The following is a 19143-nucleotide window of genomic DNA, read 5'->3' as shown; positions in this document are numbered from 1 at the left end:
AGGGAGCACAACCATAGGGATATCACTGACCACCAAAGAGATTCTGGTTTTAGGCACCACGTCTTGTGGAGAAAGCCTCCTCTTCCACCTGATCCTTGGTTCCTAGCAAATGTGATTAGCTGTGTTTCTTACTAGACTCTCACTTGAAAGGTAAAGAGGTTTCTAAGGATCAGCTGTTCCTTAGCAGCTTAAAGGCTACACAAAACCAGCAATTATATAATCAACATCCAAAATGAGTGGTTGGGATGAAGCTTTAGGGCTCAGGGAGACTGGCTGGTTCTTGTGGCACGTGCTTTATCCTTGAAGGCGGCAGAAGAAATGCAAATGGAAAGGAACTCATGAGTTTTCCCTAAGTGCTGCAGCTAAGGAAGGATAAGGCCCTTACCCAGAGCAGTGTGCCTGGCTGGGACCTGGTCCTTGCAATGTGTCTGAGGCTGCAGCCCACTTGAACTGCAGCTGGAAACCTTGCAGCAATGCAATGTGCTTGTGTCCCTGTGGGACTGGCAGGAAGTCTGGAAGTCAGCACTCCCCATGTGAAAGGAACACATTTGCTTGTGCCATGCCTGCCAGCTGGGGAAGTATCCTTAGGCTGGGGGGATACAACAGTGTGGTTGGGCCACGCTGGTTTGCTGGAAGTTACATGGATGCACCCTACAGGAAACTTAACCTTACATCCCACAAACAAAGTGATCTCTGACCTTTCCATACTTATTTATATTTAGTTGACTGCATAATTTGGCTATCCAGAAAGTCCCTTCAGGAGGTCACGCAGCTGAAATAATAGCTAATGAATTTCTTACAATGATTTGGGAGTTAGATACTTTCTTCTTCCCTCCCTTCAGTCCCTTTCTGGCAAACACTCCTGGGTTATTCCATCAGAGAATGGAACAACCAGGGCAGAGCATGTTGCAAAAGCATCCTGATGTATATGAAGGAAGGACCTACACTCATCTCCAAGTGTTTGCATGTTGCCCCCAAACTAACAGGGATGGGTAAGAAAGCTAGCTGATGTGTAGGGTATCGCAGCAGCCCCAGAGACTAAGGAGAGCTGTTGGCATTGCTTTTCCTTCACCTCACTTGATTTCCTCCCTGGCTATGGCATCATCTTAAATGCAAGGGATGGGGCTCTTGGACTTCTCCAGTATTAAGCGGTCCAAACTATTTCTGTTTATGTGCCATTAATGAAAGGAGCTGAGCTTATTCCTTTCAGTGGAGCTGTGCCTGGCTACACAAGCTAGGTTCTGACTGCAAGAACTGATGGTTTGTATGTGTTCTGGGGGGATCTGCTCCTCTATTTCCTTGTCTACAAAGATTCTCCCATGTACATAGGCTGTGGATATGATGCTTAGCTTTTGGGGACACATTGCTGTAGCAATACATGTAGAAGCTGCACTGAAACAGCTTGTGTCTTCTGGAATTTCCTCTGTATCTTCAAATGAATGAGAACATTGCTTTATCCCTACTTATGTTGGTATTGTATGTTACGGATTTAAAAAGGGTGTTGCTGGCTCCTGGGTGTCTTTCTGGCTCCTCCAGCCTGTCTCTTCTTGACCCTTGGTGCCCATGGCAGGTCTGACTTCTCCCCTTCAAACTGGTCATCATGCCCACAACATCCATGGGATACAGTGCACTTCACTGTGTAACCCACAAAGGAGATGCTGCTGTGAACAGTCTCCTTGCCTTAGCCTGGTCAGTCTCAGCTCCCTTGGTGATAAACCCCATCCTAAGCTGCTTGTTCTGTTGCTGTTGCTTCTTCCCCTGTCTCTGAGGCCATTTGCTCCCTTTGTGCTTTGCTCTGTCACTTTCCTCCTCCCTGTCTGCCTGGCTCAACTCAGTACCATCAAATGATAGGAAGCCCTGTGTGAGCACACATGCTCCTGGCAGCTCTCTAGGATATCACTGACCACACTTCTTGAGGCTCCTCCTCACAGAAGGCTTCAAAAGCAACATGAAATTCTCCTCCCACGTAATCAGTGTGGTTTTGTCCTGATTTGAAGGAAGCTGATGCTTAAATCTCCTCTACTTCCCTCCTATCACCAGGCATCACCTGTTATAGTTACACTGGGGAAAGGTGCAACTTTCTAGGGTCCTACCCCACTCCTCAGGAGGAGAATCCTGCAGTTTTATGTATCGGAAACAAGCAAATGCCAGTGTTAGGATCTACAGCAAAACGGGGGGAAAGGAATAGATGGATGTACAGAAACACAGCTGAAAATGCCCGCAATTTGGGAACATTGCTGGCTCAACATTGGTAATGCAAAAATCCTGATATTTTCTGCTTGCCGACCTGCACCAGAAGCCTTTCCTGATGTTGGGATATTGACCTTTAGCCCTGCTTTATTGGTGTATTGTAATAAGTCCCATGTAATATTTTTAATCACACTATTTAACAGAACATGTAATATTTAATCAGTTGATGTAGTATTTTTAATAGGGAAGGTTTTTGGTCTGCAGACTTTAGGTTGAAAAGCTTGAACACATGATCTTTGAAGAGTTTAAAACTAGCAAAACCAGCTTGAAGAATGGTTTCTGAAGCTTTATCTCAGTTAATGTCTGATGGGGGGGGGGGGCAGGCAACTGCTTTGGAGAGGAATCAGGGGCACAGGCTGTTCAAAACTGCAGGAACACAGGAGGGCTTTAACAAGTCACAGCTACCTGTGACTTAAAGCAATTCAGGCTTGCATTCAACAGCTTTTATCACTGCTGTACAAATGGAAGGTTGCATCCCTGATCTAAGAAGTCAGGGGAGAAAATCAGCCCAAGAGATGTTTGGGACTGAATTATCCATCAGGACTATGCGGGCAGTTGTCTCTGACAACCGACTGTGTGCTGACCATAGTGGTGACTCTCTTTAATGCATCACCGTCTCCATAAAAACCTCTGGTGGTTTGTGAACCACAGCACTGCTGATTTAAAGCATGCCTGGATGTTTAAGGAAAGCCTGATTTATGCTGTAAATGTTTGCTCATCAGTTTCCCTTTTAATCACTGCAACTGTTGGGACTCTCAAACCCCCTTGGCTCCCCTAGTCGCTTTGCATGGCTTTATAGCAGTTCTGCTTTAACTGCAGACCATGGGATGGCTCTGGCCCAAGTGAACTCCTTGAGATCCTTGTGCAGTATTCTCCTGGTGGTACCCTGAGATCAGCAGATGCTGGCCTTTCTCTCAACTCCCACTCAGTGCCTCAAATCCCAGGGAAAGCTCTCCTTCCGCTGCTACACCATGCACTTTGAAGGCAGAAAATGATTCTACAAGAGATCACTGGGGCTTTGTGTGCTTCAGCTGCCTTCAAATGTTCACAGGGTTTTCCAAGGCTGAGATAAGGACACCTCCATGCACAGCCTGCTCTGTGTCTTAAGTTGCCAGCCCTCTGCAGAGCTTCCTCAGCACTGATGCATTCAGACTCTCCATAGTAAGACAGTGGTAAAGCTAATTCTCCCATGAATGTCTACCTGAATGTGATGCCTCTCTGCAGTTATGCAGCTGAGATGTCCTTTGCCTTCAGCCTGGTGTTTCTTCCTCTCCCCTGCACCCCCCCCCCCAAAAAAAAAAAAAACAAAAGGAGCAACCAACCCACCCATGGATAAATAATTTGGGATTATGATGGAAGTGCTCAGTCCATGCAGCTCCCAAGGAACAACTGGGTGCAAACCATTCTCCTGCACAAAGTGGGGGCATTTTGTACCAGAGTCTTGCTATCAGCTTTAGCAAGAGCAAGGTTTGACCTGTATTTTCTTTCTCCTTCTGCTTGTTGCTGCCTTATCTGCTTTGCTAATGCCTTTTCCTGCCTCTTTGCCTTTCATGTCTGCTGCCCTATTTTCCCTCCTTATTTGTTTCCCCTCTCTTTAGGTCACTTGTTTTGGGTCACTCTTCTCTTGGTACCACTTTCAATGCAGGGTTTTTCCAGATCTGCTGCTTTTCTGCCTCTGGGGGGATGTTTTGTTCTCATTGATTTCTTTTGCTGGCCAGAATACAAGAGGTTAAACAGTTTGGAGGGCTTTATTCTGCATTTACTGCTGAGGTAGGTTTCTAAATCAACAGTGGGTCATGTATTGGAGTGACTCAGAGCTGTTTAACCTTTTTCCTTCCGTTCTTGTCTCTCTCCTGATCTGAAGTGCACATCTGCAATTTAGATTGCTGAAATGAGAAGCTGTGAAATGAATATGAATTGCTGTAGATGGGCTACTCAGCCTGGCCTCAGTGCAGAGCCAGTTTCCATTTTGCAGGCCAGACGGAGAAAACTGCTTCCAAAAGCACCTAAAAATACAGGGTACAGAGAGGATGTTCTCTGCTGTGACAGCAGGGAAGATGGGCTGGCTAGGCAGGGAAAAAGCAATCTGGTTGCCATGTGGATCTCTTCTTTACATGCTCTGTTCTGTCTTGTGGAGAGGTTACAAGGCAGACAGGCAACAGGCATTCAAAGGACAAGTATTTGTATTAACTCTTATGGGGGAAACTGAGGCACCATCCATCAACCAAGATGGTATGGACAAGTTGGGTGTAAAGCACAGTGGAGGTGAGTGTTCTTAGTGTGGGCTATGGGTACAAGCCGTGCCTTGTCCCCACCAAAAGCAGCAGTGCAAAATGGGCTGGAGATGAACAGAGCAGATGAGAGCAAGTTTGGGAGCTCCTTCATCAGCCATCATCTGTCTAGAGGCTCTCAAGGTGTTGTCCTGCAAAACACCCTATTTGCTAGCAGCCAAATGTGTGATTACAGACCTCCTGTTTTAGTCCAGCAGCAAAGCAAGGGTGAAATCTCCACTCCCAAACTGCAATCAAAACCCCACATTGCTTCTACTAGAAATCATAGCATCCCAGACTGGTTTGGGTTGGAAGGGACCCTAAAGCTCATCCAGTTCCAACCCGCTGCCACGGGCAGGGACACCTTCTGCTTTGTTGGAACATCTCAGCTGGGTTTAGCCCTGTGCTGCAGTGCAAGATCTGTGGGCACAGCACCTCAGTTTGCTAGTGTGCACCCCAATCCTTCCATTTTAAAGGAGTTCAGTCCCTCAGTGAAGGGTCAGTGCTTTCTATCAGACCTGTAAGTACCAGCAGCTGGGGTGATGCTTATTGCATCCTGTGCCTGCCGCTAGGTTTGGGCTGCATCTGGGCTGGGGTTTGATACACTAGTCCACCCTAATCTATTTAGTTGCTTTTGTACGTTACAAGTTGTGATGTCAAAAAACATTGCTTATTCAGGGTGCAACCTGCTGCTTCTGGCTGTCAGCCCACAATGCTTTCTGCAGTGATGAATACCATGCTGCAGGGTGGCATGCTGTGGTTGCAGGATTAGGGCCTCCCTACAAGGAGGTCTGGGAGGCTTGGGGGAAGTTCTTGTGTTTAGACCATGAATTACTTTGCTCTTGAAGCCTGCCAGTTCTATGGGGTTTTCACTAATGAAAGGACTGCACTGCATAATTTGCTTGGAGTACTCTTGTGCAATTTTGGTTGTCCTTCAAGTGGCTGTTGATAAAGGAATGGAGAGAACCTGGGCTTGCTTTGATTGGAGCTAGTCTAAAATCTCCTATTAAGATGAGGACAGTACAGATTTCATCATACACATAGGAAAACACACCAAAGTAATAAGAGGAAGAAAAAAAGTCTTTCTATATAGAAAGAATATGTTGACAACTCCCTGAGCATCAGCTGTGTGTGGAAAAAGGTTGTTTCTATGAATCTGAGCAACAGCACTTGCAGTGTAACTTGTCTGTGCCTGCTGCATGTATCTGCCAAATGGTTTTGATCAGAAATCAGTGCATAAAACCCCACTAAAAGGGAAGAGATCTTCACAGGGTCGTGCCTGAAGCACAGAGCTTGCAATTACAGACAGCTTCTGAGCAGAAACTGCCAGTGAATACTGCTCAGAGCATCCCCCTTGCAAGGCCAAACACTTCACCTTGAATCATATGGCTGGTAAAGCAGCAGGCAGCTGTGTCTACAAGGTGGTGGAAGTGCCTCTGATGCCATTTGGGATTCTGATTCTTACTTAGCGTGGGAGGCTCTTGCCCTGATAATCGCTGCTGTGGGATATGCTCAGTGCAAGGGTGGTCCTTGCTTTGTGCAGTGAGGCAGCTTCTGGCTACTCCTAGACAGGCTGCATGCTCCTTCTTAGACACACGTGCCCCTTCAATGCAACCTCAAACACTCCTTACTCTCTAATAATGTGCATCCTACTCTCTAATAAAGTGTATCCTGCCCTCTAGTGCCAGCAGATGCTGAGTCAGCAAGAGCCCAGGAGCAAGCTGTGCTGTGTTCCTGTGACTTTCCACCTTTATCATCCAAGAAATCTCTTTGAGCTTCGGAAGCTGCTAATTATGGGGCTGGTAGGACAGGGAGAGCTCAGCATGGCTTTGGAGCAAGTACAGTTCCTTGGAAGACTCTTTTGGAGATGTTTCCAAGGAAAAACCATCCTTACGATGGTTTTTAACATGTTTGTAAGGAGCTTTATTGTGGAAACAGGGATACATGTGGCAGGCTTTGTGAAAGAAAGCTTTTGGAGGTCAGAACTTTTGTTTCACTGAGTTTAACACAAACCTTGAAGCCTGGGGAGTGCTTGGCTGTTGTCTTAGAGCAGGGATAACACCTAGAAATGGGTCTCTTGCTTTTCTCCTAAAGAAAAGGAAGAGCAATTTCTGTTTTAAAAGAAATCTAAGAGCTTTTCATTACCTTACCTGCTCTGCTGGGAGCAGAAGGAAGGCTTCCCTCAGCTATTGCTTACAGCAATGCTCTTGGTGTGTATCTGCTGTGAGCCAGGCACGGCCTATCAGTGCTCTTTAAAGCTTCTCTGCACATCACAACTCTCTCCTTCCTCCTGATAAAACCCTTCCCTTCTGTTTTAAGATCCCACCAGGCAAAAAGCTTCTAGATTTGCAGTGCAAGGACATGGGATGGAGTGGGTTTTCCTGGCTGCAGTGCTCAGTGTGGATGGGACCCACCAGGGCTTTTGCATCATTTCCTGGGTTATTCCAAGCCGCTGGGAAGGTCCAGCCACAGGAGCACTGCTGGGAACACGAGGCTGCAGAAAATCAGAAAACATTTGCAGGAACTACTCTCCTTCTCCCCTGTTCCCTTAGCTTGGATCTGAAGATAGGGAAGGGGGGGGAACACAAACCCTGAGAGGTCACCCATAGTTTTCCTCTGATGCACAGTGGAGTGCGAGTGCTGGCGTAGCTGTTAGGGTGGGTTTGTTTCTTTAAGGTGTCTCCCAGAGGGAGGATCAGCCAAATGCAATGTGGCAGCTATGGTAACTCCTCTTGGCTTTCAGCACGGCCCTTGCTGATCACACAACTTGCTAGTGAAGAAGGTACAGCTGTCCAGGCCTTGGCAGTGATCCCCACCCTCTGTCTGCTGCCAAATGCTGGGGTTTTGTTGTTTCTTTTTCCTTTTCTTTCATAGTTTCCTAAGAAAATGAAAATGGGAAGAATAGCCTCATCTGCCTCTCAGCCCCATCTGATGCCTCCTACTGGGTTAAAGCTGGATGGTGCTGCATCCCTGTGTGTCGCTTCGATGGTCGCAGTTAGGGAAGTGGAGAGCCCAGATTTGAGGGCTCCTGTCCTGCTGGAGTAGGGGGGAATGACCAGGGTTTTAATGGCTGGGGTCCCTGCAGTGTCTGCCAAGGGCTGTGTTCAGGGCTGGTTTGCCTTTCCTGGGGTGGGCACCCCCATTCTACAGCCAGCTCACATCCATACCTGCAAGAAGGGAACCAGCTGGAAGCAGCGAGCTTGTCCGGGGACCAAAGCCCCCCAAGATGCATGCTGTACAAGTGGGCCAACAACTTTCCTGAGTCAGTTCCCTGACTGTTCCACAGCTGCCTCACCAGTTGTGGTTGCCATCTATAAAGTACAATGCAGCAACATCCATTTCCCCACATAATCCCAGTAACCAAATCTCCTGCAAAGCTTTAGGTGTTGAATCCCAACCTGAGCTTCCTGCAAGAGATCCTGGAAGTTTCCCTCTCCTCCTCTCTCGCTCTTTGCATCCACCATGGCAGTGTTGTCCCAAAGCGCATTTGGGCTATGCTGGCCTTGTCACATTAGAAAGGACCATGCCTAGGTCCAGGGGGCGACTGACACCACCACATCCCCAGAATGAATGACAGAACAGTTTTGGTTGCAGGGACCTCAAAGATCATCTAGTTCCAACCTTGTGCCAGCACTGCACTGCTGTGTGGTCCCCATAGCTTGCCTTCATTAGGGGCTCCCGCCAGCCCCAAAGGGACAAATCAGTGATGCCAGCAGCATGGGCAAGAACCCTTTGCACAGGGAGAGAGTGGTTTGGATGATCTCTTTAAGATGCAGTGTTAAGATGGGTTTGTACTGGGGAGCCTGACATAGGGTGTTGTAGCTTGCATTGCCAAACTGCATATTTGTGTTATAATTGAGATTTTCTCCCCTTGGGGTACTCCAGATTTCTTTGTCAGGCTGGGTCTACTGGTGTGACATGGCAGAAATGACACAAAAGCCCCTTGTTTTGGAACATATTGGGCACATTTTAAGGATGTGCCTGAAACAGAGCTGAAAGGCAGCCTGAACAATGCAGTGAATGAGTAATTCAAGGTGGCAGCCTATCTAGAATTCCTATCCAAGGTGGAATTCCTATCTAGAAAGAAGTTTTGTGTTTTAAAATAGTGCAAAATGTTGCTAGAGCTCTGTAAGATGGATGTAGCTACCTGTGTAGTAGCATTTAAATGGAAGATTAAGAAACAGTAGCACTGGGGAGCAAAGACATTGCAACTGATTTGCATGGCTGGTGGAATTATGGCACTAAGAAATAGTGCTGAACATGCTCTAAACGGGAGGTTTATTTTCTGTAGGAGCAGGGATGAGTAGGCATTTCTAATAAATGTACTTGGGACTTGTACGTGTACCTCCTTAGGTGCTGTGGTGCACATGGAAACCTTTCTAATTGCAGCAGAAAATGAGCCAGTAATGATATGATGTCAAGAAACCAATATCAGAAAAGGGAAATGCATTTGAGCCCTCTTGCTTTTAAAGCCTCTTATTCTGACGTAATTCGGAACTAGGAAACAGCTACAACTTCCAAAGCCATGTCCATTTCCCTTAGGCTACTCAACCACTTTAAACCACCTTTTGCAACCCATTGAGAGGGGAAATGTTGCCAGGTTTACAAAATAACAGTGCTTATGAGTAAAATCCTCAGGTCAACTCAGTCCCATTGAAAATCAGTGTTTTGAACTCCTGATTCACAGCTTGAAAATCCTACCCTATATCCCCAGCACTCTGAGCACATTGCATTGGCCCTAGGGTACCTGTAGGTACTTTTCTGGGGGTGATGGAGTCTTTTTGTGTTCTCTCTACCACTAATTTCCCTGGCAAGAACCTATAAACCGGTGTTGAGTTACTCCTTTGCACGCATTGACTTATCCCAAGAAATATGGATTGCAGCTTCAAAGCTTCCAAGGGATCATTGGAAAGGGATGTTCTGATCCCCCTTGCTTTTTAAGGCACAGACTGTGCCTTGAACAGTTCAAACCTCAGTGCTCCAAACCACCTCCCTGCACCGAAACCTAAGTGCAAATTCACCACTTCTCTATGGGGAAGGTGGTGAGAAAGCTGAAGCTCAGTCATGCTCCAGCTCCACTCCAACAACAAACGTGTCAGAGACCAAGTATAAAAGAGATTATTTAGTGCTGGTAACAACAGGAATCTATTCAACAGCTCTTCTCATGGCAAAGGATGAAAAATATCTTGCAAAATATCTCCTTGTCCAGCACATAAAACCCCACTAAGTGGAAAGAGATCTTTGCAGGGTCATGCCTGAAGGATTGTGCTTGCAATTACAGGCAGCGAAAAGGACTCGGTGACACTGTAAGTTTCCTGAGCTCATCAGGCAATGTAATAAATGTCTTTTACAGATGCAGAATAATCATCTAATGTGTAAAAATACGCATTAATTTTGTGCACATAGTTTTATATTTTTAAGACAATATTATCCCATCTGGCCATCTTTTATAGTGTAGTTTTATGCCCTGGTATTTCACTGGGAAGTTTCCATGGTGGTGATTCCCTGGCACTCCTAGAGTCACTGCCATAACCAAAATCTCCATGGTTCCACATGGATGCTCTTGCATAGGCTCAATTCCTGCTACCTACCCCATGCTGTGGCATCCGCTGATGTCTGGTGTGCCACAGCCTTGTGCATTTGGGGAAAGAAAAGCTTAAGCTCACAAGAATTGGCTAAAGATGCCTATGGGATGCCAGCTGGTGTGTGTAGCATGGAGGTGGTGCTGGGCACCCCAGAGGCATTTTTCCCATCCTAACTCATTTGATTTAACCACTTGATGGTGCCCCAGATGCTTTTCTCCTGGGGGTGATGCTATGAGTGTGTATTGCTCACATCCACCAACATGGTCCTGGGGAGGGTGACACCTCACTCTGCCCCTGTGCTTGGGGTGGGTGGCATTGCCAAGCACTCACAGATACTGGGGTTCCTCCTGGAGCCATGCTACAAGTACAACTCAGCCTGCAGGGTGGCTTTCCCATGGAGTCTTTGCTCTGAACACCCAGAAGGGAGCTTACAGCTTTCTGTTCAATGGGCAGCACTATATATATAATATATATAGTGTTATATATATACACAGTTACATAGTTATATAGTATATATAACACTATATATTACATTGCCCTCAGCAGAGGCACAGAGAAGCTGCAGTGGGATGGGGCTATTTGAATGGTGAAAAGAGAGCAGTGGGTGAAATGTACAGGACCAGCAAGGAGCTGGTGTTTCCTTTCAAGAACGAAGCTCCATTTCATTGCTTCTTTGTCTTGAGCGTATTCAGGGTGGGTTTTTTGTGCTGCAGGGCAAGCATGCTCCTGACAGCATTTATGGGGTGATGGCATAGGGGGTATCAGGGTGCTGCAGTGCTCCCCAGTCAAGGTTTCTGCAGAGGGATTAAAGTCCTTTTGTTTTAACAGGGCAGTTTTTTAGTTACCAATGGTAAATTGTACACTGACAAGCATAAAATGAGTTAGGCTGGAAAAGACCTTTAAGATCTTCAAGCATATGTCCTTTTGCCTTACTTTTTGTTATATTTCTTTAACAACCCCATGATTTTCTGAGCTTCCTGGGGCCGGGAATTTCTCCTATCAAGCCATATTCCACAGTGAGATTTCATCATGGCGCGCACGAAATGTGCTGTGAGGGTCACTTCTTAAATGTGTGTGTTTGTGGTTTGTGAGGTCCCGCTGGCAGATTAATTCTATTCAGGAGGTTGGTGTTGGGAAACCCAAGCACCCCAGCCATGCAAAATGCAGCTTTCTGCCCGAAAACCTCTCCCTGGCACCATCCCAACTCTGCCGAATATTCCAAGCTGGATCACCTGATTTCTTAGCAAAAGCCTCAGTGCAGCCATGATCCCCCCACATCTCTCTTAGCTGAGCAATTAGGTTTATTTACATTGAAGCACAAGCATATGGTTTTTAAAGGAGGCCCGAGCAGTTTAAACTGAAGGTGTAATCAGATAAATCACGGCATGAGGATTTTTGGTGGCTAAATTCAGCTGAAACCTAATTCATACATTTTAAAGCATGCATTTGGCAGGTCTAATATCTCTTAAGGAAATGGTAAAGTTTTTCTGGGGGGCAGCGGTTGAGAAAGGCAAAACTATCTTATTAGGAATTCAATTAAAGCTAGTACAGGTTTACTGGACCTCTTCCAGTAAATATATATCAAGCTGAACCAGTAGACATCTGTCTCTTCCTCCCAGCCCCCCTTTTTCTGTTTTCCAAGCAAATGATGGGGAGAAGATGGGAGTAAGAGAGACTACAGCTCACTTGCAGCTTCACCATACGATGCAGGGCATGAGGGTTATTATCTTTTTGATGCCTGATTGCTTCTGCAAGTTGTGCGGACTGCATCTGCTGAGCTTCCATCCTTTGCCACAATGCAGAAGCCAAAATAGAGTTGGGAATCATGTGAAAGCTCACAAACAAAGCCCCTGAGAGAGGTCTGGGGGTGCCTGGCTGTCGCCTTCCCAGGGAGACGCCATCCTAGGCTGACAAACGCCCGCTGCTGGCTCTTTCCTGGGCTCAGTTCAGAGAATTAGACCAAAATGCCTCTTCCATCCAAAGGGCGCAGACCTCCGGGAGGACTGGCTGGAGAGGTCAGGGAACTAACGGCATCTTTGAAACCCTCTGTTAGCAGTAGCGTTTAATTGTTGCTTATTTAGCACTTTGAGAGTGTTACCAAAAGCTTCTGCTGTCCTGTTTGCACCTTTCTCCAGCAAAGCCTTCCTGTCTCCATGTTCCTGCAACGTATCGGCTCGTTTTCAGAGGAGATATGCTGATTCTTCCTCTTTTTGACCCATCCCAAGGGAAAACCCTCCTTGCTGCTAAACACTGAAAGCCTTGCACTGTAATGGTGATGAACAGTGGAAAACTTTTAAAGGGAGATCCTCTCTTTTACCAGTCACACATGCACCCCTCCAAAGAAAGCCCTGCCTTAATACAGAAGTAAATCCCAAAGAGCTACCCAGAGCCCAAATCCCCACCCTGCATAGCTATCGACATGCATGCAGAAGTTGAGCAGAGCCTAACAGAAAGCCCAGCTGAGGGGATGCTTGCTGGAGAAGACCCTCATGGCTGCTTAACTGGCTCCCCTTCCTGAGAGAAGGACAATGGCATTGCTAAAGCTAGCCCTGATGGGACGGTTGCTGTGCCCCAGAATGGGCTGCGTGGACTGGCTGCCTTCATCCAGGTCTGGTGTGGAAGCGGTTAAAGAGACGGGTATGAGGGAAGGGGCTGCCTTACTTTGATTTATTGGCTGGCTGAGTTAATTTGTTGTTTGTGTATGATTAGTTGTTGTTGCTGAGTGGTCATCTACAGCTACAAATCTAATAAAGTGCTGGGGTGCCCAGAGCTTTGTTTCTATTTTTGCCTGGCAAATATTCCTACTGTTTTCATTCTTAATTATTAATTAGCACTAAATAAATAGAACTAATTATTAATTAGCACGAGGCTGCTTGTATCCAGCTGGAGGGCTCCTTGGTTTTTCTCTCTTCCAAATTTGTCTTAGAAGCAAATCAGAAACGATGGTGTGTAGCTCGCTCAAAGTCACTTATAGCAAGCCACTGAGAGGTCTGATGGGATCGTCAGCTAGCAAGGAGCAGCAAGATTCCTTAGGGCCAGCGGAGGATCTGGATCAGAAGGTGTTTCATGGCACAGCACTATATTTTTACCAGCTATTTTTTCCCCTTTCCTAATCTGTGAAGCCTGGGAAGGGGGGAGAAACTACCAAAAATCATGTGCTTTCCCCAACTGTCACCTGTAATTCCATGTCAAGCTCGCTCTGCGCTCTGGGTTGTGGTGGCATTCCCTTACATGTTCGTGGCCTCATCAAACTGTTCCTATGGCTCTACAGTGAGACATAAATTCAGGCTTGGAGATTTCAAAGTCATGTTGAACCACATGGAAATGATTCTCAGAGCTACAGCTATAAAAATAATTATATTGCTGGGGGGAAAGAGTGACAAGAAATGTCCCCAAAAGAGATTTCAGCAGTGGTTACAGGATCTGTCCCAGCTCTGTAAGAGGCTGCTGTGATCTCCAAGGCTCATTTATCACTGCTACATATAACTCCATGAAATATGTCTCAAAAAGCACCGAAGGCAGGAATGTGAAGGGAGGTTGTGAAGGAGAAGCACTGCAGTCTTCCCCTTTTAGAGGATGCTTTGTGCGCTCTTAAAATTAGAGCTGCTCTGCTCAGATGACTGGTGTGAGGATGACTAATTTGGAGACAAATTAGGTGTACTTAGCTGAAATGTATGCCCTGATTGTTCCCCTAATGACCCTTCAACGCACATCTCTCCCGATAGTGCTTTTACCGCAAGCCTGCCGCTGGCAGATTAAGTAGTAACATGCTTTTGCCTCTCTTCCAAGCGGTCCTTCGGTTCTGATCCCACGTTTTCTCTCCACCATGTGTATCTCTAACTCTTTATAATCGGTAATTAGTTTCTATTCATCTAACTCATGGCAGATTTGTCTTTTGCATGTCTCCTTCTCCGGCGCATTTTCCTTACACCCTCTCTTTCAAAGGTCCCCGAGCCCGAGTGTTTTCTGGCTGACTGCAATATATTTGGTGTCTGCTGTGGAACAGATTTATTCTTTCCCAAGAAAAGACACAAAAGTAAACAGAAGATCCAAAACCGCATTTTTCCTGGGCTTTTAAATGCACTAAGATTACCCCCCCCCCCCCCCCCCCCCCCCCCCCCCCCCCCCCCCCCCCCCCCCCCCCCCCCCCCCCCCCCCCCCCCCCCCCCCCCCCCCCCCACCTCTGCTACAAGCCTATTAATGTAAATACCAAACTTTACAATCCTTCCTGTCAAGGAAACATATTTACATTTTTCTAAGGATGCGTATGAAAAAAATAGGGCTTTGGGGACAAAAAGGGCTTAGTTTCAGTGTCATAACACCCTCAGTTAACTGCACTGCTTTCATATACCATAGAATTAGGTTGTTCTCAGGGCCAGCAAAGATAACGTCTGCTGCTTGAAAGACAAAGTGAAATAAGATGATAGTGTTTTATACTGCCTGGAAAGGCAATGGTAAAGGGCTGTGTATCAAATGTACACGTTGTATGAGGCTTCCCCAGCACAAAAAAAAAGATGAGAAAGGTGTTATTAGTGCCACTGCCAGCCCAAGGGAGGCAAAGAACTCATCCCAAGCTATATTGCAGAGAGTGGGAAGTGGGTTGCTGGCAGGCTGGTTTTACTAGCACGGGGTTTAGGGCTGTATTGTCTTTTACACTTCGGTTCTGGCATCGCTGTTGGACAGGATTTTTCCTACTAAATAGAAAAACAGGCAATACTTTCTTTACTCTAGACTGTGAAATCCCAAAATCACGAGTATCTTGAGTGTTTTGAAGGAAAAAGAGAAAGGTGGCTGCAAAGGGAAGGGGCACAGGTGCTCGTGTTGAGGATATGAAGATTTTGGGGAGGAAGGCTCAGCTTGTATCCAGCTGAAACACCCTATTGAACTCATTGAAGTACAAAGCTCTGCTTGTTCGTCTTGAAACTACTGGAGTAAGTTGTCTGTAATTGCATGGACCAGAACAGGAAAACCTCTCATGGCCAGAGGAACGAACGGCAGTGACCTGCTGGCATTTGGAGAAGCCAGGTGGCATTTCACCAATTCCCAAGGCTCTGATTTTTAGACCAAAACCTGCTCTGATTTTGTTGCAGGTGAAGGGTTATGACTGTTCCTGCAAGGAGAAAAACTTTCCTGCTTTATCTCTCCCCAGAAAGGGAGGACTGCTGCAGCGATCCAGTCTGAACGGTGTTCACCTCTTTTTGCTCACCTAATCTTTGCAGTGCTGGCTACTCCCTAGGAAAGGCAGGAGCTGATCCCAAATTCAAATGGCTATTTCTTAAGGGATTATATATATATATTATATATATATTAATCACCAAGACTATACAGGCAGCTCCTACTATGCATAAAAACTCCTCTGGCTGGAACAGACCCATCTGTAAGTCCGTGTTATGCCATGCAGCTATATTTGCCCCTTTTAAAGGGTTTCTTGAGGATCTTGATGTATCTTTAGTTTTTCTTTGCTGGCAGATGTGATTTTTGTTGCCATAAACGATAGAATTTGACACCGCACCACACCAGGCCGTTTGTCAACAGCGTTTTCAACAGTTCAACCGCACGCGTGTGCATGCACACACAGGCACAAGAAAGGAGAAGTGCAGGGGCTCGGGGAAAGGCAAGTTTCTTCTCTAAGACACTCAAACACAAAGCAAAGAGCCACCTCCAGCCACAGGGCTCGACGTCAGGTTATGGCAAGGAGGCTGAATACCGGTTCACACTGAATTGGTGAAAAAGTGAAGTGAAAAACACGTCGGGATTTGACTCGACATCATGGTTTTTCATGCTGCCCAAAATGTCGCTTGCAATTGCTTTTGGACAGGGGCAACCTGAGCATTGACACCTAAAATCTGCCTCATCAGAGTGGTGCTAATAAGTAATTCATTCGTCAGTGAGTTTTAAGTATGGTTTAAATAATAAAGCAGATTTTGCTGCTGTAAAGCACTGTGATAGAGAATGGCTGCAGATTTGAGAACAGTTTTAAAACCATCACTGGCTAATGGCAAGCACATCATTTGGGGAAACAACAGAATAAATGCTTTGTTCCACCCCAGCACTTTACTATTCAGCCAATCTAAACTGCTGAAGAAATATGTGTTTGGGACATTTTACATCTGTTTTTGACAAGAAGCCTGGGTTTTGGCCTGTGTGGTGGGGGCTTCTAATCTATTTGCTGCAGCTTTTCTAGCCAGATTAGCATGGGAAAAAGCACCCTGTTTTATAAACGGAGGGATGATCCTTTGAAAGAGCAGCTCGACTTCGGCCTTTTGTGGTTGAAATGAGGGCACAGCATGCAAAAAGTAGCAGCATAATGTAACGTCCATAAAACACACACCAGCAGCATCACCTATTAAACAATGTTAAACAACAGGCAGCTTGTGAAACGGGCAGAGTAACTGATTTGTGAACAGCCTAACGTTCGGGCTGTTACTTCTTCCATAGAACAGTGTGTGGACACCTTAATTACAGCACTGAAGTCCAAACTGTTTAAGGATGCGACTGAAACGTTTACTTGGAAGTGGTTTCTAATAGGATTTTAAGTTTCTGTGTTACACCATTAGTAAGCCCCAGTTGAAAACTCTCTGGCTATTTTCAAACAAGGTGCTGCAGTTGCCCCACGGTTGGGTTTTAACTTAAATGGGCCGTTTATTGCTGCTAAAACAAAGATGGATTTGCGCCTTTAAAAGAGCCCGGCCAATGGGCTGGAATGAACTCGATTTTCACCTTTAAGTAGCCGATTCTCTGCATGATGAAATTAATTCACTTTACATCACGCGCGGCGTGATGGGAGGGCTGCAAATTTCTCTCTTGGAGCTTGGTGAAATGGATTCATGGACTCTGCTTTATGTAGCAAGCCCCAGAGAGTGACCAGCCGCATGCAAACTCTGTCTGACACAACACAGAGCTGCTCAGCTTAATTGGCTTGAGATGAGGGTGTTATTAAAGGTCTTTTCTTTGCCTTTCTTGCTGTTTATTCCACCCTCCCCAAATATTACAAAGGCAACTTAAGAGGAAGTAGTTTTCTGCTAACGGAGAACTATGAGGAAGAGTTCAGTGTTAAGAGTAAATAAGACACTATCTCTAACAACAGCCTTTGCTTTACTGGTACTTTGGGGAAGGGAAACTGAAGAAATAGGAAAATTTGGCTAAGTTTCTTCTATCTTTGTTTGCTTTTTACTGTGTGTGTAGGGGGGGGGGGAAGGGGCACAGCCTGGGCTTGCAGCCGACATCTGCTGCCTGTTTCTTTTAGAAGAAACACAACCTGAGCTGAACTTGTCACTGAACCCCACTTACGTTCTGCAGACCCCCCAGCAGGGAGAGGATGCGGCTGCCCCAGGACTGCTGCCTTGGCACTGGGGTTTTGGGGGCTGGGGTGGCAGCTGTTTCAGATCCCGCTGTCAGCCTGTTGTACTGATTGCCTTTTCCTCTCTTAAAACCCTTCCCCGAAGCAGCGCTTTCTGGCAAATCTCATGCAGCAGCACTTAACACCCCCCCCCCCCAATTCCTCATCAGCTAGCTCTCTCTCTGGTCCCCCATTCCTGCAGAGTAGAATCATGCAGATTTCTGTTCTTATTTCTTTTTTTTAAATGGGGTATATCTCTTTTTTGCATGAATGGAAGTTCCTTGTAGTTTGAATTCTTGCAAGCACAGGGGAGCAAAAGGGAGCCAAGCACAGTCTATCTCACCTCCAGGTCGGTGGCCCCCAATACCCTTGCCCAGCAGCATCCCCACTCCCTACCAAGTTGTGCCACTTCTCCACCAATCCCTGCAGTAAAGCCGGGCTGCTCAGGGAGCCACCGGCAACCCCATCCCATGATGAACGCGGAGCATCATTCAGGAGAAGAGAAATCAGTACCTACCCTTTCGGCAGCTGGGCTTGCCTGACCCAGGCGGTGGCTAGTGGGAGGCCGACATGGACCACGCTCCTTCCATCCTCCATACGGAGAAGGCATAACTCAGCCTCTCGTGAGCCACGTAACTACAGCTCGTCATCTTACTGTCCATCTCGTCGCTCTGTAGCACCTGGTAGAGGAAGTCTATATACCGTGCTGCCAGCTTGAGGGTCTGGATTTTACTGAGTTTGTCAGAGGGCAAAGTGGGGATGATTTTCCTCAAGGCGGCAAAAGCTTCATTGAGCGACTGAGTCCTCTGCCTCTCTCTGACATTAGCCAGGATCCTCTGGCTCTGCAGTTCCTCATAAGACTGGGAGCTGGGGCTGGACTTTTTCCCCCTCTTCCCTGGGTTAGGGCTGCCATCTTCGCTGGACTTCTTACTGTATCTTCTCTTCCTGCCAAATCTCTTTGGCTGTCTTTCCAGCTCCTCTTCACTGGTCCCCAAGCTATCCACAGGGGAAACAGGAGAACTGGAGCTTTCTTCCATGCTTTCTGCAAGAAGGGGAGGGGAAGAGCCTTTCCCCCCCTCCTTTATGTTATGTGTGTGTGTGTGTGTGTCTTAAATGTGCTTTAAATTCCTGAGACAGATCCTTTGGAAAAACAGGAGGGCTTTTTTGGTTTTGCTTTTTTTTTTTTTTTTGTGCTGACCAAACGTTTTCCAGGTTGCTTGAAGGGTTCTTATTTCAAGGACCAGGGTTGTGCAAAAAAACTTGAGGTCTTGGAGAGAGAGGAAGTTATTCCAACTTTTTGGAAACTTTAGCTGAGCTCAGTTGCTAAATAGTTGTCAGAAGTGAGGGAGGTGCAGGGCTCCCTTCTGATTGGCCGGCCAGGTCAGTGGGAGGAAAGCTTTTTCCCCTGCTAAACTTTCACAGTTTTATGTTACACTTAAATCTTGGGAATGCACCTCGAATAAAAGATAACCGGAGACCACCCCCCCCTCCCCCCATAGGTGCTGGATTTGGGGCACCCCTTTAGGGTAAAGGCTCTGCCAGGGGGTGTTTTGGGGTGCTGAGCACTTACAGGCTGCGTCTCTGCCCATGGGCTCCATCTCTGTAGCCAGGCTGCCCTGGTACCTTGCCCAAATCAGGGTGTGCAGGGCTTATGAAGCCCCATCATGCCCAAGAGGATGCCCTATATTTTGCACCCTTG

At 46.6% G+C, this 19143-nt stretch overlaps 1 protein-coding gene across 1 annotated transcript in view; it reads right to left on the bottom strand.

The window, feature by feature from the left end:
• Positions 1 to 18855, bottom strand: part of TWIST2 (twist family bHLH transcription factor 2) — a 35503-nt gene extending 16648 nt beyond the window's left edge. The window contains exon 1 of the mRNA XM_062642427.1: positions 17962 to 18855. Coding sequence (XP_062498411.1) covers positions 17999 to 18481 — 483 coding nt within the window. The 5' untranslated portion in view covers positions 18482 to 18855 and the 3' untranslated portion in view covers positions 17962 to 17998. The remainder of the gene's footprint in view (positions 1 to 17961) is intronic.
• Positions 18856 to 19143: the final 288 nt, after the last annotated feature.

Source organism: Pezoporus occidentalis, unplaced genomic scaffold, assembly GCF_034315485.1.
Source record: "Pezoporus occidentalis ecotype Australia unplaced genomic scaffold, CSIRO_AGI_Poc_V1 ctg118, whole genome shotgun sequence".
In the NCBI taxonomy this organism is placed as follows: Eukaryota; Metazoa; Chordata; class Aves; order Psittaciformes; family Psittacidae; genus Pezoporus; species Pezoporus occidentalis.
This window is presented reverse-complemented; position numbering and strand designations above follow the sequence as displayed.